The 26,161-nt window shown below is 41.7% G+C and overlaps 1 protein-coding gene across 1 annotated transcript in view; it reads right to left on the bottom strand.

Moving 5' to 3' along the window:
• LOC135310692 (pinopsin-like) overlaps positions 1 to 26,161 on the bottom strand; it is a 102,682-nt gene that overhangs the window by 21,255 nt on the left and 55,266 nt on the right. The window contains exon 4 of the mRNA XM_064439600.1: positions 10,870 to 11,103. Coding sequence (XP_064295670.1) covers positions 10,870 to 11,103 — 234 coding nt within the window. The remainder of the gene's footprint in view (positions 1 to 10,869; positions 11,104 to 26,161) is intronic.

Here is a 26,161-nt window from a genome sequence, read left to right as displayed (position 1 = left end):
TGACCGCTTCAGGGCTGACGGAAGGTTAAAGTGCATTATTAAGGGCATTGTCCGAATGCCTTTTAAACACTGACCTCTCTAGGAAGCCTGTTCCAGCATTTGACCAAATGTTTCCTAATATCTAGTCTGATCCTGCCCTCATGCAGCTTTGAACAGTTCCCACGCGTCCTGTCGCTGAATACCAGGGAGAAGAGCTATGCAAAGATGAAGAGCCTAGGTCACTGGAGGAAATGAAAAGAAATAAACTACTTCAGCCTAGCAATACGGAGACAGAAGGTGATCTGTCTGCAGTATCCCAGTGTGAACAGAAGACAACTACCAAAGAAAGAGGGCTCTTTGGGTAAATCGGGAATAAAGGTTTATAAACTGACTAAAAATAAATCTAGTTTCAAAGCAGTTACTATACTAAACATAAAAGGAATACAGCTCTGCAACACCTTCTACTTCAAAAGACAAGGAACCTCAAATTTGTTTTCATTCGGACACTGTCAAATTATTGCATTTAATTTAATTTAATTGCATTAAATTATGCAGCTTATAATGAAAAGGGATTTATTCTAATGAATTAGAGGCCCAGTATAGTTTTATGTTGTACTTTCCATACTGTGGCAACTATTATTTCCTTGAGTACAGCAGCTTTTTTGCCCTGAAGAAAGGTCATCATGATTAAATAATGAAGTTCTACATATTTGTATTAGACTTGCCATGCAAGTTCATGAGGTTTTGAGCTGTACTCTAACCTTCAATCCTCAAACTTCTCCTGCTGTAGAACTAGGATAATTATCTTCTTTACATGGATACTGAGGATTAAATAAATTAACAATATTTGTTTAGAGAAGGTTACATAAAACCCAAAAAATATTCTCCAACTAGGAAATCTAATTTTATTTTTTCCTCCATCCATTTAATCTGAAATGATTGTTGCTTGAATTGTTAGTTGGATACATGACTGCAAAGATATACCTGGCAGACACAGTAAAACTCTCAGAAGTAACACCAGCTGACTCAAAATGCATACAAGCGTAGTGCTCCAGATGATAAAATTTTAGTAATATGCCACTGACACATCACTAGAGATTATTCAGTGATTGAACAGGAGAGGAAAATGAGAGGTTCTATTACCTCCAGGGTTACACTTACTTTTTCAATCCTTTTTCACCTGTTGAATTTGATTGTCCTCATAAAGCAAATAATTTGTTCATATGATCTGTTGCATTGCATTAGAGATTGTTTTCTTTAGCTGACCTATGCCTGCATTCAGTTTTGAAATGGTAAGTTGCAGCAAATACATAGCTAGAGACCTATCTGTAAAATGCGGACATATTACAGAAAGGCAGAAGCTTTAGAATTAAAATGGGGAATTCTGAGATCACTGCAACAGAAGGTCCTGTAATATCTGTTCAGTGTTGCTTGGCAATGCTGTTTTGAAGGGCAGCACAAGTCCAGTCTAACTGTAGATCCTGTATGCCTTTGTAGGACCTGAACTGTCCACCCAAAACTTGGAAATCAGTTCAGAAAAAGATACCAAAAATGCTAAGTGCTTAGACCGAACTTCTAAATCACAATGAAGTGATGTGGGCCAGCACTGTACCCTTGTGGCCAAGAAGGCCAATGGTATCCTGGGGTGCATTAAAAGGAGTGTGGCCAGCAGGTCGAGGGAGGTTATCCTCCTCCTCTACTCTGCCCTATTGAGGCCACATTTGGGGTGCTGTGTCCAGTTCTGGGCCCCCCAGTTTAAGAAGGACAGGGAACTGCTTGAGCAAGTCCAGCAGAGAGCTACCAAGATGATCAGGGGACTGGAGCATCTCCCGCATGAGGAAAAGCTGAGAGACCTGGGTTCGTTCAGCTTGGAGAAGACTGAGGGGGGATCTCATCAATACCTATAAATATCTGAAGGGCAGGATGGGGCTGAACTCTTTTCAGTGGTGCCCAATGACAGGCCATGGGGCAATGGGCACAAGTTGGAACAGAGGAAGTTCCACCTCAACATGAGAAGAAACTTCTTCCCTGTGAGGGTGCCAGAGCAGTGGCACAGGCTGCCCAGGGAGGGTGTGGAGTCTCCTTCCCTGGAGACATTCAAACCCCACCTGGACGCGTTCCTGTGCCCCCTGCTCTGGGTGTCCCTGCTCAAGCAGGGGGGTTGGACCAGATGATCTCCAGAGGTCCCTTCCAACCCCTGCCATTCTGTGATTCTGTGTTTCTGTAATGGCAAGTGAGAAGCAGAACAATCATTAGCACCTTATCCTTTTTTTCCTGCATTTGTCTCAGCACTGACTCAGCTTTTGACCATCCAGATTCTCCCTTGAGAACAGATGTGCATGTGGAGACAGCAAAGAAATACTGCTTTGGTTGAGTTTCTGCTGGTGTATACTTGCAAGAGCAAACAGGATACTGAGGGGGACTTACTTAGAAGGATTGTAACACCTTTTTTTAAATTGTGAATGTACCACATTCCTTGCTTCTGTAGTAATCTCTGGATGCTGGAAACTTCCATTTATCGCTCAATCTTCCCTGCAGGTTTAATGTTACAGGTGGAAGTATATGAAAAATAGCTGATTGTAAATGGTGTCCTGATGCTCCCAGTACAACTATAGTGTGGTCACAATAGGGTAGTGCAAACAATTTGACTGAAGCGGTTTTCCCTGTATTGGAGAAAAGTTGAGATGTGTAACTCTACAGATTCTTTGAATCCTTAAAGAGTTTGTTGTTTTATTGACTTTGGATAGTGAAAATGATTTTAGAAGTCAAATATTTTCCTACAGATATTTCCCTGCTAGCCCTCAAACAGGTAGCAATGTTAATTTGTCATTCAATCACTGCAGTTAACTCTGATTTCCCTGTCTCTACTAGAGTAAGTGTGACTATGACCCTTTCTATTGACCAGCATCACCACAAGGTTGTCAGGAAACAGTTGAGGCAATGGTCCCTCATTTCTAAGCTAAATGCAATGAAAATGCACTAGGGCGATGTGACCTATTAAGTTCAGACTGAACTATATTTTTGTTTTGAAACTTGACTCATCCAAATAGATCAACATGTTTACCTGTATCATGCCTAGTGGCTTATTCTAAATGACACTGATCACTTAAACCTCTGAAGAAATGGATTAGTCATCCAGGTTTACAGAATATATGGAAGAGACAAGAAAAGGCCTAGTAAGTTTGTCATATGACAAGATTACTTTTTATATCATAGGATAATAGAAGGTTTGGGTTGGAAAGGACCTTTGAAGATCATCTAGTCCAATCCCCCTGCCATGGGCAGAAACATCTTTCACTAGATCAGGTTTCTCAAAGTCCTGTCCAACTTGGCATTAAACAATGCCAATGACAGGGCATCCACAGCTTCTCTGGGCAACTGTTCCAGTGTCTCACCATCGTAAGATCTCCCATTGTAAAAAATTTCTTCCTTATATCCAATATAAATCTACCTTTTTTTCCAGTTAAAACCTTTGCTCCTTGTCCTGTCACTACAGGCCCTGGTAAAAAGTCTCTGTCTTTCTTATCAGCCCCCTTTATATACTGAAAGGCTGCAACAAGGTCTTCCCAGAGCCTCTTCTTCCCCAGGCTGAACAGTCCCAGCTCTCTCAGCCTTTCTTCAGCAGGGAAGTGTTCCAGCCCTCTGATCCTTTTCGTGCCCCTCCTCCGGACATGCTCCAGCAGGTCTATGTCTTTCTTATGCTGGGGGCCCCGGAGCTGGATGCAGTACTCCAGGTGGGGTCTCACCAGAGCGGAGCAGGGACAATACCTCCCTTGACGTGCTGGCCAAATAGTATTGGTCCCAGTACAGACCCCTGAGGGATCCTCTCTCTCTTCTTCTGCACTACTTGTCACTTCAAATTTGACCTCAGCTTCACTCTCTTTGGAGTCTCCTCTTTTCTCCTTCTTTCAGAAATGCCTGTTTTCTTTTGCAGGGTGGGTATGGACTACAAAAAGATCCCATTGTCTGCTACAAACCCTACTCATTGCATTTTCCCCTAGGTGTTCTGACCCATTCATTTCCCTTGTCTAACGTGGAGGTCTCTTCCCACTCCTGTGAAGTCCTATGTTTCTCCAGTCCTATGAAAAAAGCAACATAGGAAGAGACATCAACATACTGGATGCTGTTTAAAATCATCCATAAAGTAAAGATATTGCTGCCCTTCATTTTATGTGTCTTCCAGAAAGAAAGATCTTTTAACCATTACTGCATTCACTAGCCATAAGTAGCAAGTTATTATATAGTCCAAAACGCATGTGCTTATCCTGTGTTTTTGTTCATTCATGTGTATTAGTTGCCAATTTTGTTTAATATTTTGCTTGCATGAGAGGTGACCTGGCTGCCTGCTTCCTACGTTTGCCCTGCATCTAGAGAAGCAAGACCTAAGCCCTTCTGTGATGTTGAAGCCAGTCCAGCCCCCAGAGAGCATCCACATGGCAAGCAGGGCAAGGCTGAGCTCATGTCAACATACTCAGTCAGGTTGTACCAGCGATGTAGCCTGGGGCAGCAAAAAGGCTGGCTGGGGCTGCCTGAGACCCTAGTTAAATGCCCAGGTTATTTGTGCGAATGGATCTTTTCGTCAGGAGCTGTGAGAGAAATTCCTAAAGTAATTTTGAACTCACTGTGTAAAATGCAGCTATACCTTATGACAGCAGCAAAGGCGCCCTTGAGACCTTTCTTCTCTTTGCCCCTCAACTTTAAAAAGTCATAATGCTGCATGTTGGGAGAGAAACACTCCTGAACTGTACTATAATATTGTACTTAGTGTGGCATGTCCTGCAGTAAGTGATCATTTTGACTTGGCCATTTTCAGCTTAAGAGCTTGGGTGTGCAATTCTATTTGGACAAAAAATTTTCACCATTTCCAAATGACTGAGAAGGTAATGCAGCATCGCTTCTTTATGTTGACTGTTATTTACTCAAAGTCAGCCCAGCTACCAGTAAAGAGAAGAGATGAAAAAACAGATCATGATTATTAATATCTACATGAATTTTAATGAAAAGTTATAACAACTTATAAAAAATGCTATGGTAAGCCCGTGAACCTCTAGAAGGTCATGAACTAAACAAACGGGGTCTTTTTTCAAGACTTAATAGGTGTGTTCCAATTTGTGCATAAAATGAGGCTTGACACAATTGTCCCTGCATTGTATACTATCTTTCCAGATCTGTAGTTTTGTGTTCTCATGCAGCTAAAGTATCTTAGTTTTCCAAGTGGGAAAATGAGCAACTTAACTTAAAAACAAAAAGAAAAACAAAAAGTTACCTTATCCAGATATTTCTGCAGCTTTAAAAATGAAGCATTCTTTTTTGTCGGTAATACTGAAAACTGCACAATGCCACATGAAAATAGACAGTGAAAATACAGTTGTTATACAGCCAGTTGGGAATTGTTAAGGTTATTATTATTTTTTTATGACTATCACGTGTAACTCTGTTTCCCAAAGCGTATATGCATTTCTCCCTGCTCAGTGCATAAGGTAAGATCAAGAAGGACCAGAAAGGCTTGCTGGAAAACGGCATATATAAGGCACAGACAGATTATCATTAAAGAAAGAAGGACTTCTTGTTCCTCATCTGCCAGCAGGGAAGTTCCATGAAGGCCCTAGAAGAGGGGGCTGGCATGGGTAGCAACCCACTTGGTGAGAGGCAGGTCGTGGTGGTACAGCTTCCCGGGGACCACCGCAGCCATGGCATGTCTGGGAGGTGTCTGACTTCTGATGTGAGCCAGTACCAGTTCTCTGGATGGTGCGCTATCACACATCCTAACGTAGCAAAATAATAGGAAAATGCCTTTCCTTTTGCTCACAGTTCTAACACTGTTCCCCTGCTTCTTCACAGCCTCTCTGTAGAGGCTCTCAGCTTGGGCCCAGGTGGCTGCTCTACCTTGTGTGCATGAACAATGAAGATAAACCTGAAGAAAATTCAACGTGTGAGCAGTCCCACTGCAGCAAAAGGGCTGTGTGCCTGGGTAAGTGCTCACTCATGAGAACCAGAGTTGCACACACTGGGTGCAGGTCTTGTTGGGGAACACTTTTAAGTACATTATTATTATCATCACCATCATCATCATCATCATCATCATCGTCTCACTGTCCACCAGAAAAAAAAAACCAATAAAACTCTGAAGTCTATGCAGCTGGCTTATTTTGTTCATTCTTTCTATTTACTTTCTCCCTCACCCAGCACCCCCTCAATACATGATAAATTCGGAAAGGTCACAGTATTAATTATTTTCAAATAAGTGTGTATATTCTTTCCAGCATCACTTCTCCAAATTCTTGGGGGAAATGGCAGTGTCATCTTCTATTTTTATAAGTGCAGTGATTTTAATACAAGAAGACAGGGAGTAGAAATCAAACCACTAATCAAGGACTTCTACTCACATCTAATAGCGAGTGCTTAGATGCACTTTCTGACACCAGAAATAGCACATTGCTGATCACAGGGTTTAGGTGGGCTTTTTTCCTAATTGTAATAGGCAGTATTAAATGTGTTAGCCTGAGTTTCAGTAGTCCAGGGAGCCTTAGGTGTGCTACCTGAGCAACTAAATGTGTGGAAGCAAATAGTCGGAAGCCCACGAGCTGCAGTGGAGCAAGGCTATTTTACATCAACAAAGGTTGTGACTTATAATCTGATCAGTGACTTCCAAGTGGTTGGTTCTGTAGATCTTTGGGTGATATGAGTTTAATTTTACTTAAATTTGGCTGTAAGTAGTAATGCAGCAAATTTCTGTTTTCTCTGAGTGCTAACTTGAAGTTACGTGAAATCGCAAGTGCAGATTCACTCAGTCATCTCACTGTGTCTCACCCATAACCATACCCTCTCAAGGACTCATTATTCATATCTTGACTTCTGTATCAATAAAAAATGAACTTCTGATATGTGAGGTAAAGGTTAACCTCAAAAGCTGCCACACCATTATGTTATCCAGCTAATGATCCCTGGTTCTCAGCGCAGTATGTCCTCAGATACAGATACATCAGCCAGAAAGCTCTTCTGTGTCAGGGTCCCTGTCCCTTTCTATGGAATATATGAAAGCAAGACACCCCAAGCGATCATATCCACAACAGCAAGCCCATGGCTACAGGGAAGCTCCGTTTCTCTCAGGTGAATGTTTAACACCTGCTTGCATGTAATTCATGAAAGAGCAGGTTTTTCTCAGCACCGCCACAGTGAAAGGAAGGTAGCTGAAGCTGTCATTAAAAACCTGTTTGGGGTAGATGCATGGGTGGAAGTTTGAAAAGAGGAAATGCACACTTTACAGGGAGCTGTGATGGGAATAAAAGCCCTGAGAGAGGTAAGAGAAGATGAAACAGAAAATCCGCATAACTACATTAACTGTGTAACTACAAAGGACTGAAGCACTGAAAGCTTAAGCGTGCTGACCCTGCCCAGCTTGCTCCAGCAACTGGAGGGAGCAGTGCCAGCCCAGCTGGCATGGTACTTGGCTCTGTGCTGCATTTTCAGGGGCCTGCCCATCAGGGAGGGCTGCCCCAGGCATGCACAGCCAAGGGGCAAAACAGCTATCCATAGTGAGAGAACTGAGTTGCCTTCTCAATGCTCTCTTCCAGCTTTCCCCCGAACATTACTCGGTCTCAGGCAAGTTTAGTGCTTTACAGTTTTGTCAACAAAGCTGCCTGGTGTGATGTTATCATCCCAGCAACAGCTGAGCTTAAATGGTGCATCTCTCTCCTCCAGAGCAGAGGAAGAAGGAAAGCAGCATGCCCCATGCCATCTCACCTGAGGGAGTCCCTGCAACTGGAGAGAAATTCACCATTTTTACCAGTATTTTATTGCCTCAGGTCAGTAAAGAAGGCAACAACCAAGACAAAACTTTTTCTCTGGGGTTCCTGGACCATGAAAGTGCCTCAGGGCCTGCTTAAGAGTTAATTTAAAGGTGTGCTCTGCAGGACGAGTTTTAAGGCTGACTCAGAGGCTGGTAGTTCCATGATATTCCACATTGATTTATGATAGCTGGAAGCTAAAGCCACAGCTGCAGTCAGACAATGCCATTTTGCAATCTTCAGGGCATATCCCAAAGCAAAAAGGTTAGCTTATGCACAGAGAACTAAAACTCAAGCCATATGTTCTCAGTGTATTTATAAGATGCAGAAGTAAATAGCCTACTGTGGCATCTTGCATCTGTAAAGAAAGGGCTATGAAAAATACAGGTCAGATAATTTCTGTGTTGGGAGGCACCAGCCTCCTGTGACAATTATCAGCTAAGCATGAAGACCAGAAACACTGAGTTCTCGGAAGTAAACAGCTTTTCCTGAGGTGTTAAATTTACAAAAAAGAATGAGAACAACTACAGAGTGGCTGAGGTGCCATGAACGCTGGTAACGCATCGGATGAGGGTGTTACTATTGTTCCTGTTCTGAAAGGAAGGGGTACAGATGGAGGCATGTGTTTCACCCTTTTTGGGTGAAGCTCATTCCTCAGTGTCAGATAAAAATATATTTTTACTGCTAATACACAGTGGCACAGTAGATGAGAGCTGCAGATTAATGCTAGGCATCAGCTATTATTTTGGTTTTATTACAGTGAAAAGTGTTTACCCCGCATCTGACTGAGCTCCTTTTCAGGAGTGATTTTTGTCTTGGTTTCTGCAACAATAAGAAAGCCAACGATGAAAAAAAACAACGTGTAGAGCGACTACCAGCTGGCAACTAATGATCCACTCTCCAAAACTGATTTGACTTTGCCCCCTTGCGTTTTTTTGTTCAGTGGTGGCAGCTGTGGAACAGTAGGCAGTGGGAAACAAATGAAATGCTCAGTGTTGAAAGACAGAAATGTAATACACTGGTCTCGCATGTGACTGGAGACGAAGGAAAGACGTTTAAGAAATTGTTTCCAGTTCCCTGCCATGGTGCTCCTGAGTTGTTGCACAGCCCTTCCAGTTCCTGCTGCTAAGAAACTGCCAGCGTTGCCTCAAAACTGTCCTAACAGAATCTTCCCCCTTGTAGACAGATCATCCCTCACACTGATCTTTCCTTATAAGAGAGGATAAACCGGAACAAAAGTAAACTCCATATCGAGAAACAAGGTTAGTATTCAGAAGTATTTCCTTTATAGCTGAAAGAGTCAGCTACTGGAAGGAAGGAGTGATTTTACACAGCTTGCTACATTCCTGTGATGTGCAAGCACCACGGTTTCATTCCTGCTAATCAACTTTTTCTCAACAGTGAGCCTTTGCATTTTGCCTCAGCACACCCACAGCAGCGTGACAGTCTCATAAGCCTTTGATGCTGCAGAACACACAGTTCTCAATAACTGCTTGGAGCACTTTGAGAATATAAAACCAGCCTTAATTGTGTGTATATCTGTGGATGCCAGGTTGTCACCACAGGTAATTGTGCATGTGATTCTGTTCTCAAGACATATGGAGGCACTCAAGGCTCTGTACTGAGTTAATGTGTTTTAGGACCCATATCCTTCCCCGGCTTCCATACTCTTGCCATGTGGGATGTGATCCATGTGTAAAGATAATCCCAAAATGTACTCGCGATCTCTGTTATAGCCTACTCCAGTGGTCACGGCACAGTCAGGTGATCTCATGGAAGTCTAGGACCTCAGTCAAAGCGCTCAGAAAATAAAGAAGCAAGAGAGATGCTGCTGTTAAGAAGTTTCCATAAGAATTGTAAAAGGTAAGGGGACGGAGAAAAAGTTTCTATTTTGCTTCAGCATTAGCACTTTTCAAATGGAGCTCTCTAGCTTTTTCAGTGTCAGCTCAAACTAGACTTTGGAAATACAGTCCTGGTCTTGGGGAAGGCAATAGTACTTTTCTTTCTGATTTCAGGGAGGTTTCATGGGTTGCCTGAGATCTTCCCCTCAAAATCCAGGAGTAGATTTGTTCTTTGTTTAAAAACTTCAGGTTAGATGAACCAGACCAAGAATGATTTCAGGCTGGTGGCAAAATTGGAATGTATTTGGTGGTTACATTCAGCTTTTCCTTGTCTAGGCTCCATAATAATATAATGCTGCTGTTGATAAATACTAAGGGTAGGCTCCAGCATACACTGAACAAGAAAGGACAAAGGGGGTTTATTTACTTTATAATAGTGTAATGGACATAATGAAGAAAGGAAATTGAGAACAACCTCTAACACATAATGTAATAAAAAAGATAAGCTATTTTCATAAACTATGGGTATTTTCCAAATTTATTACTGCAAAATGCTTTTAAAACTTCCAGATCTGCCATTATCAAACTTTAGAGTCAGAGTTGTCAACACAGAAGCATTAGGAAGACCACATTTGTGTACTTAAAATGCCATTTACAGGGATGAGGGACCTGAGCTGGATCTAGGCATTTTAGAAGTGTTAGAATTGGCCTTGGTCCTCATGAGACAAAATTAATTATCTATTTTGGCATGTAGCTGAGCTGGGAATTTAACAGGAAGGATATACATGTCCACAAAAACTGTAATTGCAATGACCATTTGTTTTCAAGGGGATCTCTCATGAAAATGGTATTTGCAAATGGTGTCCTCCTTTATATTGTTTTCAAGGTCATGAAATCCCTTATGCTTCTTGTCCCTCTTTTCTCCCCTGCCAACCCCCACCCCAACCCCTCCCCACTGCAAATGTTTGAGTATTCTTGTAAATAGATGCCAATACCTTTGGCAACTCTGCAGCATACAAATTAACACCCAATGTGTCCTCAGAAGAACACAAGCAATTTCGATAAGCAAATGTTTATCTGTTCTTCCTATCTAGCAATATATTGTGTTGATTGCAAACACTTCCACCCCATGACTCCAGTGATATAGTTTGGAGAAGCCTTGAATGCCCTTTTCCCAAAGACACACCTATAGGACTCCCAGTGGTCAAGAACGCCTGACAGACAGTGAAGAAAATACAATTTAAAGATAATATACGTCTTACCTGCTTATTCATAAGTATGTAGATAATGGGATTGCAAACAGTGCTGCTTTTCGCTAGGATGGAAGGTATGATGCTTGCAACCGGAGTCACCACACCTGGCTTACCAAATGTTGCAAGTAATGCTATAACTCCATAGGGAATCCAACACACGAGATAACAGATAACTGTAGTGATCACCATGAACAGTACGTGGTATTCTCTTTTGCGGGCAGCGGTCTTGTGGATTTTTCCAACCTAGAGGAAGGTGAAAAAAGATGGCATTTAAGAAGCTGAGCTGTTGGATTGACTGCTTTAACAACCTGGGACTATTGGTCTTGTATCAGCAATGATAATCAACATTGTAGTTCCAGAAGCAAGACAAACCCAAACCCAAAAGTGAGTGAATGCAGAGCGAAGGCTTTAATTGTCTCCACCAGGCACCAGGGGATGCCCTGCAGACATTATGCTTCATGCAAGCGTAAACGACGGTCCCAGCGGAGGTTGGAGCAAAAGCAGAAAGGTTACAACATTAGCATCTAGACCTTAATAGCTGGTAGGTCATCTCCAGTTGCTTTTCAGGTATGGTATTTTGTATAATTGTACGACGTTTTCACTCAAGTTATCCCAGTATATAGGACTGGCTTGAGAGGGAGAAGCATTACAAAGCACAAGTGAACCAACAGAAGCATTTTCTGTTTGGGGTGTGGAAACAGCAGAGCAATGCTACGACTGTGCTTAGTACCTCTGTCCTGGGATGTTTTCAAGGCTTGGCTAGGCAAAGCCTCAGCTGGCCTCGAGTAGGGTTGGCATGTTCACACTCAGAGCTGGACACTACAGAAGCCTTGCAAAGAACACTTTATGAAGTTTTAAGCAGCAGGATTCCTCCTTTCTAGACTATTTCTTCCGGGTAGTTAACCATTTTGATAAAAGGGCCTCACTCCTGATAAAAATCAGAACCAGTTTTTTTGTGCTCTTAAAAAAGCATGCCAAATACTGACATAGTGCAGCTATGGTATTGGGGTTTTTTGGGGAGATGGAGTAGAACTGGGTAAACACGAAGTGCAGATTTAAATGATCAGTTTCAAAGTGATAGTACAATAGCCCATCTTTCTATCATGAATTTACCAGTAGTTAGAGTCTGTGGGCAAACTCAGCTCTGCTGTGAGAGTATTTAAAGTATAGTCTGTGCTTCAAAATGAACTCTCCTTTGATCTGTTCTGGACCAAAGCATCCCACCCTTTGGAGTCTAGAGCCCTAAGACAGAGGTTAAACATTAAAATAACAGCCAATTTTTATTTTTCTTAGGAAACACTTAAAAATATTAACTCCATAGCAGGGCTGGTCTCCCTAAACATCTCTGCAGCCAAGAGAGAAAAGCAAACTCTGCAAGGAGGCTAATTTTGGAGCCAGTCTCTCTCCACTGACTAGATGGAGCCTCAGCACACTGGTCTCACGAGGTTATGGTTAATTCCTCAACTTCCCCCCAGTGTGTGTTTAGCAAACCCAGATGTGCCAGCAGGATTTCAGGAAGTATTCAAATGTTTAAAGTGTATTGATTGCGTCTTGTACTCAGCCAAATGTAATTTATGTCCACTTTAAGATCTTTTTGCCTCCTGAATGCGGTACTTGAGAGTAAACTACACCCAAGGGAACTAAGACCCTGTAAAACTACAAACATAAATAAGCAAAAGGCAGCTCCCAGGAATGAAATGCATCCAAACTTTACCTAACACAAAAAAAAAAGTTGGAAACAAATGGGTATAAGCTGACGCAGGAGAACACTGATGTGCACAATTCTGTAAATGAACAGAACACAGTTAAAGGTGGAAGCCACTAATCACTCGAGTCAAATGTCATCTCCTGTTGCCTGGTGTACAACTTGCACATGCTGATGCAGTGGAAATAGTCAGAGCTTTACCTGCCTCTTTGTGGTGTTGGTGCTTTTGCATAACGTGTTTATGTATTGGACTGTGAGTTAAACACATACACAGCAACAGGGGAAGTACATATGGAAAGCAAAACAATATGGTGGCACTGTGTTTTCAGGTAATTATGATTGTAGCCTTCTAGAGTGGTTGGTTCTATCTGGAATTTCTGTAGAAATGTTCCTGTTGAAAGTAAATAAAACACACATCAGCTTAGACTGATAAAAAAATAACAAGTATTTTTTCCTGTGGAGTCTTCCAATGATTTTCTGCAAAAAGGCAATTACAAAAGAAAATCCATCCCTCCTGAAAACACTGGGGACTTTTTTTTTTAAATTTTTATTCTTTTTTATTACTTTTTTTGCATGAATAGAACTTGTTTATCTCATAACTACTTTAGCTTGCCAAAAGGATTAATAATAGATAATGATCCAATCCTGTATTGCTCATTTGAACTAAATTTTTCATGACTAATCGGAATTTTCTCTGACTGAAGAATCCAGGATCCCATGTTAGCTGCAGCTAGATTACGAGTTTAATATTAACTGAGGAACACAAAGCCCGAGCTGGCCATGGCTCCCACAGCTAAAGGTCTTCAATAAAGGCAGAGGCATCCGTCAGCACATTTTCCCTCTGTGTTTAGATAATATCTCTGTCCTGAAGGGTCTGCAAGAGTTTACCCTCTGCACAGAAAAAATATAGATCAGAAAGAAGGGAAGGAAATATTTGTAAAACTGCAGTGACTATGGGTGTGATTTTGGTATGTATCCTTCTATATTCACATCTTTAGCTTGTTTCCTTAGGAAGGCAAGCCTGCATTGTCAGTATGTCTGTGTCAATATGTTAATAAATTTGTCTGTCTGTTCAACTGAGTATCTTCCTTGTAAATTTGATTGAGGTATTGAAACTTACTAGGAGGACAGAGGTCTTTGAGACCGAGTTCCTCACATGTCACCTGAACAGAAGGATCCGTATAAATGTTCTCATCAAGAAGAAAAATGCAGTGTGAAATGAACTCAAATTAGACACTAGAGAATCCACTCTAGTTTAGGTTCTGGTTTGATTTTTTTCCCCCTCTCATCTTCATCTTCTGATAATTAAAAAGGAGAAAGCTCTGATCACAGCTGTTCCTGAAATAGGACATTCATAATGTGTCCCCAGTGTGTATTAAGGGTGACCTTCCGCTGCAGCCTTCTATAACTGAGTTTAAAAACTCATTTGTCATGAGACAAACCTATTGGAAAGCAAACTCAGTTAGTTTTCATCCTCACAGAGTCTTTAACTTCCATGTTTACACCAGTGTAGTCAATTGTTTTCATTTTTATGTGCCTCATATTATAATTCTATAATATGATTTACTTACAGTCCAAATCCTGGGAATGAGCAAATTAGAACTTCAGGGTTTTTTTGAAAGACTTTTTTTTTTTTCCAAAAGTACATTTATATTCTCAGTGTTGCAGAGAAAAGATTAAAAGTATGAAGGTGCAGTAAGAAATGCAAGCAATGGACCAGAAGTGAAGAACAATCATAAAGGATGTCCTTCCTTAACGTCTCTAAATCCCAGGTGACCTGGATGTCCCTGCTTTCCAGAGGGGACAAGGATGGCATCCCTTGCAATGAACCCCAAATGTACTTGATGTTTCTCTCGATTTTTATTTGATGTCCAGAGCTGCTGTAGCTGTTAACTATATTTTATGCTTAGGTAACTCATCTGCTTCCTCAGCGTCAGTAATCTCAATTTTTCTTGCTGTTCTGGCCACCAGAAAATTGCAGCATCAAAGCTGCTGTTTTAAACAGATATGCCCAAGGATGGAGACAGCATGCTGGTGGTTTGCTTGGCTTGATGCACAGGACATGTGAGGTGCTGGAGTTGTGATTGCACAACTGAAGGGGGCAGGGGAGTCGCATTGCTTGGTGCCTCTGAGCATGCTGCTGGGCTGTTGTGCGACTGTCCTTCCCATAGCCTTGTGCCACATCTTGGAAAACAGAGCTGAACTGTGTGACCTTTCTTGCTATGCTCCTTCCATCACTCCAAGCCACTTCAGCCCAAACACGGCTGCTTTGATAGTGGTGAAGGCAAGCAGCAGAGTCTGGGTGGTTGTGGTATCACCCTGCTACATTCTGGGATACGTTAACAATACAAGAAATGTCAGAGGATTTAAAGAAGTGTTAGACTAGTCTGTAGGAATTGCCCCCCGAGTTTTGTTTTTGAAACCATGTACTATATTAATCTACGTACCCTTGGTTTCATTGTCTTTGCAGCTTTGCAGCCTACCTTTAGAAGGTGTTATCTTTAGAAGTTCTCTGTTTATAGGTGCTGGAAGGCCTCCAGCAAAATATAGCTCAACATGATGTAACCTACAGAAAGATTACAGTTTTGCAGGTGAAAAGGCAGTAGGCAATTTAACATTAAAAACGTTCTATTTCTCATTTTAAAACTACTGGACAATTTAACACAATTGCTACACTGTATTTTCAGTCGCCAAATGGAAGGGCCCACCAGAAACACCCAGTGTCTGAACAGCCAGCTGATAGAAGACGGTGATGAGAAAAAAATAGATTCAAATAATGTTCTAGAATAGCCGCGTTCATAAAGCCCAATCTAAATGTGAAGATATAGTGTATATATAATATACATTTAAAATACATAGAGGATCTAAACCATATCTTAAAAATGACACAAGAAATACTGGCCCATTGGGACCGAAAGGTATCTATTTAGGATGACTGAAAAACAGGTCTTTGCTATAAATTCAGCTGTTTTCACTGGGACAAAGGCCATCTCCTGCCCAATTTGGGAGTCCTGATCTAACGTAGGGAAGGCACTATATTTAAAAAAAAGAGGAGTAGGGGGAGGTGTTCAGTTTTTTATAATGAGAAAATGGTGTGTTTCCCCTACTTTCATCCTGGGAAGTAGCAGAAATGTTTTGGTTTTTCAGAACTCAGCCAGAGGCAGCAACAGGTAAGCTTGTCTAATCTCAGGCACTGAGCGTAAGACTGACACAATTAGCTCCCATCTGGATTTGCCCTGTAGCCAAGTTGCATCTCACGTCCATACCCAATGCTCCCTTTCACTCTCCTTTTCCACTCAATCTGACATGCAAGCTACACACCAGTAGTTAGATGACTACAGCAGTGTGCTGAGCAGATACACTAGATGTGACAGGCCACAGAGTGTGGGAGAAACCATGGGATTATTCAGTGAGGAGGATGGCAGTGGTACAAATATCCTCAAAATGGGCCCGACTGACACATTGCTTGGTTGACCTCAAAAGCTGCATCCCCTCCCAGCTGACACGATGTAGCAGATATATCACTCACCAAGTGATGGGCTGCAGTGTTATTTCATGCATTGGAAAAGAAGAAACTGGGGAACTCTGAGCAGAGAATGCAAAATTTCAAGAGCACTGGTCAAAGTCTGGAGGGGTCATAAACCACTGAAAAGGGGAGGTTACAATAGGAAATGGAGCGGCTTAATAAAAAGGGATGAAAACAGCTTTTGCTGTAACTGTGGCGCTTGTTAAGTTGAAGGTTCAAGAAAAGGACCCAATATATCTGCTGAGGCAGGGACTCTGCCAGGAACCGCAGAAAACAGGCTCTGACGGGGCGTAGGCAAACGTGTGGGTACGTCACAACAGGGACCTGTGGAAATGCCACGATCTAGAGGGAGCTTGGCTTCCTCTAAAGAGAAGGGTCTGTCCCTTTGCTTGCAGAAAGCTAGCCGGTACCTTCCAAACACATGAACACCGTTGTACAATAGTGTGGGAAAGAAAAATAATATGGCTATGGGACACATGAAATTATTTTAGGGTAACAGGCACTGGTTAACCTATTTAGGCATGCAAGAGTCAGTTCAGACCTCACTGCTGCTGCCAAGTCAACTGCTCCAGTCAGCCCAGCACTGGAGGGAGCAGCCAGGTGGCAACCACAGCCGAGCCAATGGGGTGTTTTTCAGGCTAAATTCTGGAGCTTTCCACCCCAGACAAAACAGGACAGCAGTTCCCTGTCTCCGGTGAGGGGTTTACTGCCTTTAAAGTTTTTCTTAGCCACCACGTGTCTCCATATGGGAGAAGAGCGTTGGGCAGTGCCCTGCCCAAGGAGACAGCATGGCCCCCCTGTGCTCCAGACCCAAGGGTTTGACATGTTGCAGTCCCTGCTCAGCTCCCTCTGTATTTAGCTGACCATGAATTATGGGACGAAGGGAGTACTGGTGACACTTCACCTGCTCAGAAGAAGGCACAGGTGCCAGTAAAGACCTGAGGGATGGTTGTACACAGAGGTGGCGTTGCTGCATCTTGCAGGCAACTGCGAGGCCCACAGTGCCAGAGGCACATATCCTTACCCCTGTAAGGCACTAACATGTAAAACTGTACATGCTCCCTTTATCCATGGGCAAGCTGGTTTTTTTTTATATATATATTTAAGGCAACAGAGTTGAGCTAAAGTTAGCTATTAAGAAGGGAAAGCTTCAGTGATGAAGACCTAAACTGATTGTTTTCATTAATTCCCCATGAATTTTGCATTTACCCTAGTCACTCCTCCTTACTTAATGTAGCTATGTGTTTTCTCTCATAAAGCATTTCCTTTGTATTTTAACAGCTCCCAGTCATTTTCAGTTGTGAACCTCTTGAAAGGTTATGAAGAATATATGGCATCCCATCCATCTAACCACTAGATGGAGAGACTATACAGTAAGAAGCCAGTATCCACAGCCACTTGAAGTAGGGGGCGTGTACCTCATAGCATCTTAAAAATTAGGGGGGTTGTTTATGTGTTTTGTTCTTCGAGTCAGTTTCTCTTTCTCCAGCTATTTATTAAGGTAGAAAATAATAGCAATTATTATACTCTCTGCATCTAAACAGCGGGTATGGTAATCATCCTTTACCTAGCCCACTCTAAACAGGCAATATGGAAACAGGGTGCAAAGTGCAATTTTTAACACAGCTGATGCATTATTCTTGGATCTGCCTTTGTAAATTTTACACTCAAATAGCCGTGTTTTCTTCGCTACTTCAGAATTGCACAGCAAAGAGAAGGCTATTTATGAGCAGCAGTGTTTGTTGCCAGCTTCTTTAAGTGTCAGTTATAAGTGCTTGTTTTAACATGATCACATATTCAACAGTACTACCAAAACCAGAGACAAATGAAATATTCATACCCATCTGAGGGAAGTCTGCCAACCTCTGAACATTTAGCCTACTACAGTTTCTTGAAATGAACAGAAGGGAGCTAGACTTTTTAATGCAAAAGCTGCAGTAGAGGAAAAAGCTGCAAAAAGACCATTCGACTTCCTTCATGAACCAGTCAAGTAAGACAGCCTTCTCTGTTACGTTTATAACAAAAGGAAATCAGAAATGTTCTCCATTTATTGGTATGAATAATCCTCTACCAAACCCAGGAGGGTCTCAAACTAATCAGTGACTCAAATATCATTTATGATGAACTTTCTCCTCTCCCATCTCTAAGGATTCTGTCCTCAAGCAAAAACAAGGGAAAAAGTCAAAAAACCACCAAAACCCAAAGCATAAAAAGCTCTAAAAAGCTGTCAGAAATGGAAGCTCCAAGTAATCTACTTTTCAATGCGGGCTACCCGAGAACTGATACTTTATGGATTACTACTAAGATAGATGAAATGCTTTGTTGTTTAAGGTAGACAGTCATGGGAAAAGAGGGCTTACTGGCTTAAAAATAAATGCCTTCTTTATCAGCATTTAGGTGGCGAAGTTCAAAACAAGTGCGAATACTGAAGAGAAGTATAGTCTCTGTGGAAACAGGGACTAAACAGAAACATCTGCTTCGGGTCATCTTAAAACCCAATGGGCCCTGACTGTACAAAGCATTTACACTTATATGTTCACTGACTAAACTGAGATTTAAGAATGCACGTGAGCACTTTGCTCAGTTGGGGCCACATAACGAGTTAATAGCAACAAATACAGAAGGAGGAAGCCATAAAATCACACAAGGGGCTTTACAGTTAATTATTTTAATGTCACTATTAAGTTTAGGAATTGAAGTCCACAGGAAGGATATTTTATCAGTTGAAGTCTGGCTTTATTGGGAATTTTTGTTATTGAAATGGGAATAGTCATCTTAATGCCTCAAGGTGAAATGAAGTTATGCTTTAAATATAAAACTTAGAGCTTTGTACACTGCCCTTGAAGCATAACTGCTACGGGTGCTAATGTCAGTGAAGTTCTATTGTGGACTTAAGGAACACTATAATCCTCTTAGTTGCAGGAATTCTTTTGCTGCATTAGCTAAAGGGCTTTTAGCAGCAATTTGACTTACACAGTGAACACATTCCCATGCACTAAACAAGCAGCTCATGGTGTCACTTCCATTATATACAACTCATGTTTTATCCTGACCTTCTTTCCTCACTGTGGATTTTCTAGCATCAGCGTGCATGAGAAAATTAAAGGTGTATTACACACAGCTATCATTTGGTTTGCATTAACAGTCTGGTTTTAGAAGAAGTACCTTAGATACCCATATCTTCCCCAAGGCAGGGCTATCTCTTTTCTCTCTATAGCTACACACGTACCCAGCAAGGACCATGGCTACAAAAACATGAGCGCGGGCTTCCCATGCACTTGGCAGGGACACAAGCCAATTCCAGTGCAAGGGCTGAGCATGCACTGCGCTCGGCCATGAGTAACGAGCTCAGCCTGCCCGTGAGTCAGCCTGTGCCCTGGGCTCAGCACCCAGCTAACAGAGATGTGTGAGGTCTGGAGCTGCCTTGCATCCCACCAACCTGGAGCACGGGCGAAGTGTGCCTACTCCTACAGCAGCCGTGCCGGACAGACCTGAGCTGCCACCCGCAGCGGCTGCAGCTGCTGTTTCTTGGGCCAGGGGATGTTTTCTGCCCCTGGCATGCTGCAAGGACCCCACACCAAGTGGAAAGGGACTGACTTACTGAATGGTCCAAAGGTATGACAGCACCAAGTAAAGCAATTTGAAAATGTTAAAACCTATGCCAAAGAAAGAAAAAAAGTGCTTCTGAGGTGAAACAGAAGCACCTTAACACTGAAGAACCACCAACCCTAGCAGCTCATTTAAGCAGATATATTATATATGATGATATGCACTCCTCAAAAATGTTATTTGTATGTATGTCCTTCAGTAATTGTGGGACTGCACAGAGCTGCTATCTCTGATATTGGCAGTGACACTTCTATGGCACTTACCTGCCTGAAACAAATCAAAGATGTGTAGAAAATAAGATATGTGGAAAATGGAAACTGAAAGGGCAATGAAGTGTGGTGGCTGTCTGGAGGATATAGTTAGTTGAAAAAACCTGGAGATGCCAGAAACATCAAATGTTATGTCCAAAGTTATTTAAACTCTAATTTTGTATCAAAAAGATGATAAAAAGAAACTGTCTGCTATAAAATATTAAGGCTGTTGGATTTTCGTGTGTCTAACATGACTCACCCTATTTGACAAATTCCCTAGATAGTTTAGGAGACTGTAATAGATAGTAAGCTATTCCCTTGAAGCCACCAGGTCTAATTTTCCCAAACCGATAGCAATCACAAACTGTATTACTTGCTTGCATTTGATTGCTTGTCTAAGTCCACTTCTAGGGAGCACATTATGACTAGCTTGACTCACACCAACCGACATCCCTATCAATGGGCTCATGATGAACATGTCAGCCTGAATTAGCCCCAAACCAGATTATATCCTATGGATGATAAAGAAACTTCAAAACTTTAAAGGCAGGATTCACTACTCTGCTTCCAGCATGTGCTACAAAGGGAATGAGTCCTCCTTGATCAAGGAAGATGCCTGTTTTGGCCTGAAAAACCATTGAGTCAAAGCTGGCTCTGGTTCTGGGGGTTGTGAAAAGTGCAACAGCCCCTACAGAGGTGTTAGCTTTAAAAGTTTAGAGCCCAAGGAAGAACTGAATGTTGATGGACTCTCTCTGATAGCAAATATCAGTTGTTTTTTTCTGGTCCTTCCATTCAAAGTGGCTGAAAGTCAGTCCCAGGCCATAGGTAGTGTTGCAGTTACCCGGATGTAGATCTCTCTGTACCTTTTCCAGAGAAGAAGGAGGTTTTGGTACATATTCTGACGGCCAAAATCCAGAATCCTTTCTGACCTGGTGCTGAGCATCCAGACCAACACCATCAGGCATCTGGCAGGAAGAACTACCAGGATTGAGCAGATTCACTGTCCTCCTTTTGACTGCAGAAAGAGGCTAGACGACTAATTTGGCCTAATCTTTTGGTGGCTAATGTTATGCAAACTGAACGTCACCCAGAAAAGAGTAGGAAGGAGACAGAGAGGCAGCAACTCCTATTCCCATTGCATAGTACTCAGTAACCCTGGGATTTTAAACTAGTATATGTCCAGAAAGTGATACCACTGCCAAAAAAAAAAAGTATTAAAAAAGAGAAAAATTGTGTGTTTTGCAGGGGGCAGGAGGAAAATTAAAGACCTGGCAAAAGACTGACTCTGGACAGCCTCTGGGGAACTAACTAAGCTTGTCAGTGTCCAGATTTATCTATCCCATGGTTAGAGGACTTTCATGGTAAGTCATATCAACAGGAGTGTAGGCTGCTTTTATTTTAACAGGGTGGATTAGGTGTTTCAAAAAACAGTAGGTTTTGATGCATAGTTGAATTAAACCACAGCTGGGTTATAAAAGGGGTGTTTTGTCAGCAAATACAACACAGAGTCCTGAAGGAGATTCAGTAGATGCTGAACCAAGTCAGGACTGAGAATGACCCTATACCCATGGTGCATAATACTGGGTTCATCTATGAGGGTGAAACTGAGGAATTCCACCTTGGGGAGGGAAAAACTGAAGGTCTGAAGGATACTCTCCAATAACAGAATAAAAATGCAGCTAGTTTTGTAAAGATAACATGTAAGAATATTACTACACATGTTGCTGCTTAGCAACACAACTTGCTATTATAAAGGTGGAAGGTGATGAGATCACTTTCAGAAAATCAAGCCAGTAATGTAGTTTAAGACTCCTCTTTTTGAAAAGCTTGCCAACAAATACTATCTTTAACAGATTTACTTTTCCAACAACCAACTTCTGGTTTTGGATGTTTTTTTTTTTTAGTAACTTTTGCAATGGCTTTGAGTGACCTAACCCAGCCCAGCTGAAGTTAAGGGAGAGGAAAAATGAAAACATATTTCTGTTTTTTAAAGCTGACTTCAGTGTACCTTTGCACTGAAGAATTTCTGGAGCAGAAGGGGAAAATATCAGACATTAATTCCTCCTTGGTTTCTGTGTACTTTCTTCCAGAGACAGCATGACACAGAATGTATATCTGCAAAATTGCTAATATGGTTAAACTCTTCAAAAAGAGATGAACTGACAGGTGTAAAATTTCTTTCCAGGTTTCAAAGTTACTGCTTGATGCTAAGCAATAAAATGCTGCTATCTACATAGGAAATGGAGTGCACATTGGCCTGCATATAAAGGAAAAGTGCTTTCAGTCAAAGGTGACAAAAAATAATGCTTCAAAAGACTGGAACACAGATATAGCTAAAGCAGAAAATAACAGCCTGTGTGTTGTAATTGGCAAGGACAATAAATATGAGAGTGAGAGTAAATGTCAGCTGAGATCGCAAAACGTATTCAGCTGGAATCAGAACACGTTAAAACCTTCTCCTTACCCTTTAGGTGTGTTTCCAGTTTCATTTATGACCTCTCCCTTCACACTGAAAAACGCACGGTATGTATGAATGTACATGTATATTTGTAAATATGTAAAAAATATATACACACCACATAGTGTATATGCTCTCTCTATATATGTATGTATACACTGTACATGATATATACACACACATTATACACTATATAACATACACACACACACACACACACACACGTACATAATTGTGTGAAAATTCTTACACTGAAGTCATCCAAGGTTGGAGAAGAAAGCTATGATGCACGTATGACTCACTGTCCTCTTCACCTCTTGAATTAGATTAACAGCAACCTTTCTACACTAAATACCAATACTTCCTCTGAATCTGGGGTGTGAATTTTAAAAAAAGAAAAGCATCAGGATAATGTTCTCTCTAAAAATGGAGCTGGGGTATTCCCCTAGATCCATTTCTGCATGCATGTGTAAAGCTCTCACTCACATTTAACCCTACTTTTCACCAGGCTAGCACGTGTGGGTGAGAACTTGAGCTCTGCTTTCCTTTGGCTTGGTAGCTGCTCTCCTTGTAGTGAAATTAGATGCTAAAATCTCTCAGGCATCAGCAGTCTTTCAGCACCTAACCACAAATTACCTCTTTTCCTGGGAAGAGGTCAAGTTTTCCCGCACTTTACTGAGGAATCCCCTCCCACCCCTCTGGAAATTTCTATTGACATATAAGATAAAGCAAGGCATCATTAAGGACATGTGGGTATGTCTTTGACATGTAGCTATTTATATTTAAATAAGCCTAATATATGTGCTTGGATCTGCCTGTCAAATGCTGTGGATTCTGCACAGAATATAAATCCAAAGTGGTTTCAAAGCTCATCACATTGGCTTCTTTAAAAATACAGCAATTATGCTGAAACCAGCCTGAAAGCATTCTCCTCCGTACTAATGACAGACCTTTTCCCTCAAATTTTTGTACACTTATCATGGTACAGGTGTATTCAGTAAAAAACAAAACAAAACAAAACCAACCCTGCAAAGTCTGGAAGTCTTCAATCCCTCTCCTCTCAGCAGGAGCCCTGACACCCTCCTGAATTTTAATTTCACTCTACAGCATGTTGTCCTTTGTTCAACACAGAATGACAAGTAGGAGGGAGAAATTCATGTCAACTGCTAAATTGGATGAATTAAATTTAAACAATAAGGCTGGAGCTCAGGTGTACACATATTTTTTTTTCCTTGGGAGATGTGTAGCCAGGATTGTGTTGCACCTGAAGAATTTCGGTCTCTCTAGCCCTCACTCTGATATCCCAGAGAGGGTAAGGAAGGAGAAATTGGATTACTGAGTTGCACCCAGCCTGGGTGTTCATAAACATTTATCTTAGCTCACAGAAAATTAAGATAAATTCCTTTTCTGTAGCTTGTGTGTTACAGACAGTCCTCTATAAATTATGTATACTTTTAAGACTTCCAGTCAGGAAACTTATACTTAAACTGCCATAAAGTTTCGTATTTGTTTTAGATTACTAAAAAGGCAAAATAAACAGAACCAAACAGTTACAGTTTTATGAGTTCCATACATTACCCTGTAAGGCAGTCTTTGACTGCACAGCAATTTGTGCTTGTGATCAAACACAAAATAATCCAGGACTAAACAAGACTGGAGACCATACTAAATACTCTGTAATCCTCTCCCAAACCCCCTACCCATGAGGGTAGTGAGGAGGGCAGTGCCTCCAGAACGCGGTTTACATGTGAATACAAAACAGCCCCAGCCCCGCCAGGCATTCCTAGGCTGCAAGCACATGGGCAGCGTGGTAAAGAGGCGCTTGGTTTTTAAGAGAGTTACGGTTTTGCAGTACATTGCAAATATTTCTCTGCATCTGACGCTATATTGGATATATGTATAAGTATGGCAAAATTGCATGTATAGAGATGGCCCAAACCTGTTTATTATTAATAAAGATGGTTCAGGTATAACAAATATGGAAAAGCAGTTTTCAGCTCTTGATTTATTATTCATGAGGAGGCTCCTATACAGGTAAAACAAATCTGTTTTATGAAGAAACCCTGTTCAATAAACTGCTAATTGTTCCTGGCTTGTGAGTTCAGAAGCTGTTATCTTCCGTGGCTATTCTAAATAACCAGAGTATTAGATAACTGGCTGATTTTTAGATCTACCTAGAATAAATACAGTTGTTTAAAAAAAAAAACCAACAAACAATTCCTTTTCTTAATTAAAAGTTTAATTTCTGTCCCCACAAAATAAAAACTCACACTGGAATTGGGATATTCATAATATTAGACCAAAGATTTGATGCTACAAGGGGAAGATAGCATAAAAAACTGTGAGGAACAGATTGGGGAACAGGCCAGGAAAGAATATATGATTAGACATGGAGGAAGTAACATCCATTCTCCAGTTCATACTGTGTGGCCTTTTCTAGTGATTCCTCCATAAAGGTCTTCCTAGTCTGGTGCTACAGGCTCTGCCTTCGTAATAATGCTGCCGTTCCTAATGGCATTTGCAACCCTGTAAGAGAACCATCAGGACTTCAGTCTGGGAACTTCTGCTCTGACTCGTCCTCTAACAGTACTTTGAGGATCACCTTGTCCTGGTTTCAGCTGGGATAGAGTTAAATTTCTTTGTGGTATCTAGTATGGGACTATGTTTTGGATTTTTGCTGGAAACAAGGGTGATAATGTGGAGATGTTTTAGTTGTTGCTAAGTAGCACTTACACTGGTCAAGGACTTTTTCAGCTCCCCGTGCTCTGCCGGGTGCACAAGGAGCTGGGAGGGGGCACAGCCGGGACAGCTGACCCCAGCTGACCAAAGGGATATTCCACACCATATGATGTCATGCTCAGTATATAAAGCTGGGGAAGAAGAAGGAAGGGGGGACATTGGGAGTGATGGCATTTGTCTTCCCAAGGAACCGTTACGCATGATGGAGCCCTGCTTTCCTGGAGAGGGCTGAGCACCTGCCTGCCCGGGGGAAGTGGTGAATTAATTCCTTGTTTTGCTTTCCTTCTGCACACAGCTTTTGCTTTACCTATTAAACTGTCTTTATCTCAAACCATGAGTTACCTCACTTTTACTCTTCCGATTCTCTCCCCCGTCCCACCAGGGGGGAGTGAGGGAGCGGCTGCGTGGTGCTTGGTTGCTGACTGGGGCTAAACCACGACACCTCCATGAAGCAGCATTCTTCTTCACATCAGGGCCCACCAAAAAGGGAAGGGAATGGGCCTGTTAAACCTCTCAGTCTGAATAAATACACACTGCCGGAAACCTTCTCTAAGAGGGGAGAATCATGTTCACTTTGGACAGCCAGCCACTGCTCCACATGAAAACAGGATGTAGGAAACTGTGGGTGGGAGTGACTTGTCCAAGCCTTCAACACTTATGGTCATCAAGCCTTTAGAAAGGCAAGCTTCACTGTTTGCAGAGATCCATAAACTTCAACAGCTTTTACAGGATTTCTAACACATGATACCCCCAAAAGGGACAAGAGGCCACCAGAAAAACAGGTGTAAATGTTGGGAAGGATTTTGAAGGTGTCAGATATAGCATAAGGCAGCTGGAGGGCAACAATATGACATGGAAAGAAAGAGATCAGAAAAACAAGTCCTGGAGTGCCCAATCTAAAAGCAGTGACTGGAGCCTATCCATACACAGTTGATTTGGAGACATGTGAGATCCAGTATTTATATGTTCTTACCATAGGCTTGGATATACAGCACAACATGGGTAAAAACAGA

Source organism: Phalacrocorax carbo, chromosome 1, assembly GCF_963921805.1.
Source record: "Phalacrocorax carbo chromosome 1, bPhaCar2.1, whole genome shotgun sequence".
Lineage (NCBI taxonomy): Eukaryota > Metazoa > Chordata > Aves > Suliformes > Phalacrocoracidae > Phalacrocorax > Phalacrocorax carbo.
Note: the sequence above shows the minus strand (reverse complement) of the source record. Positions and strands in the feature narration are given on the sequence as shown.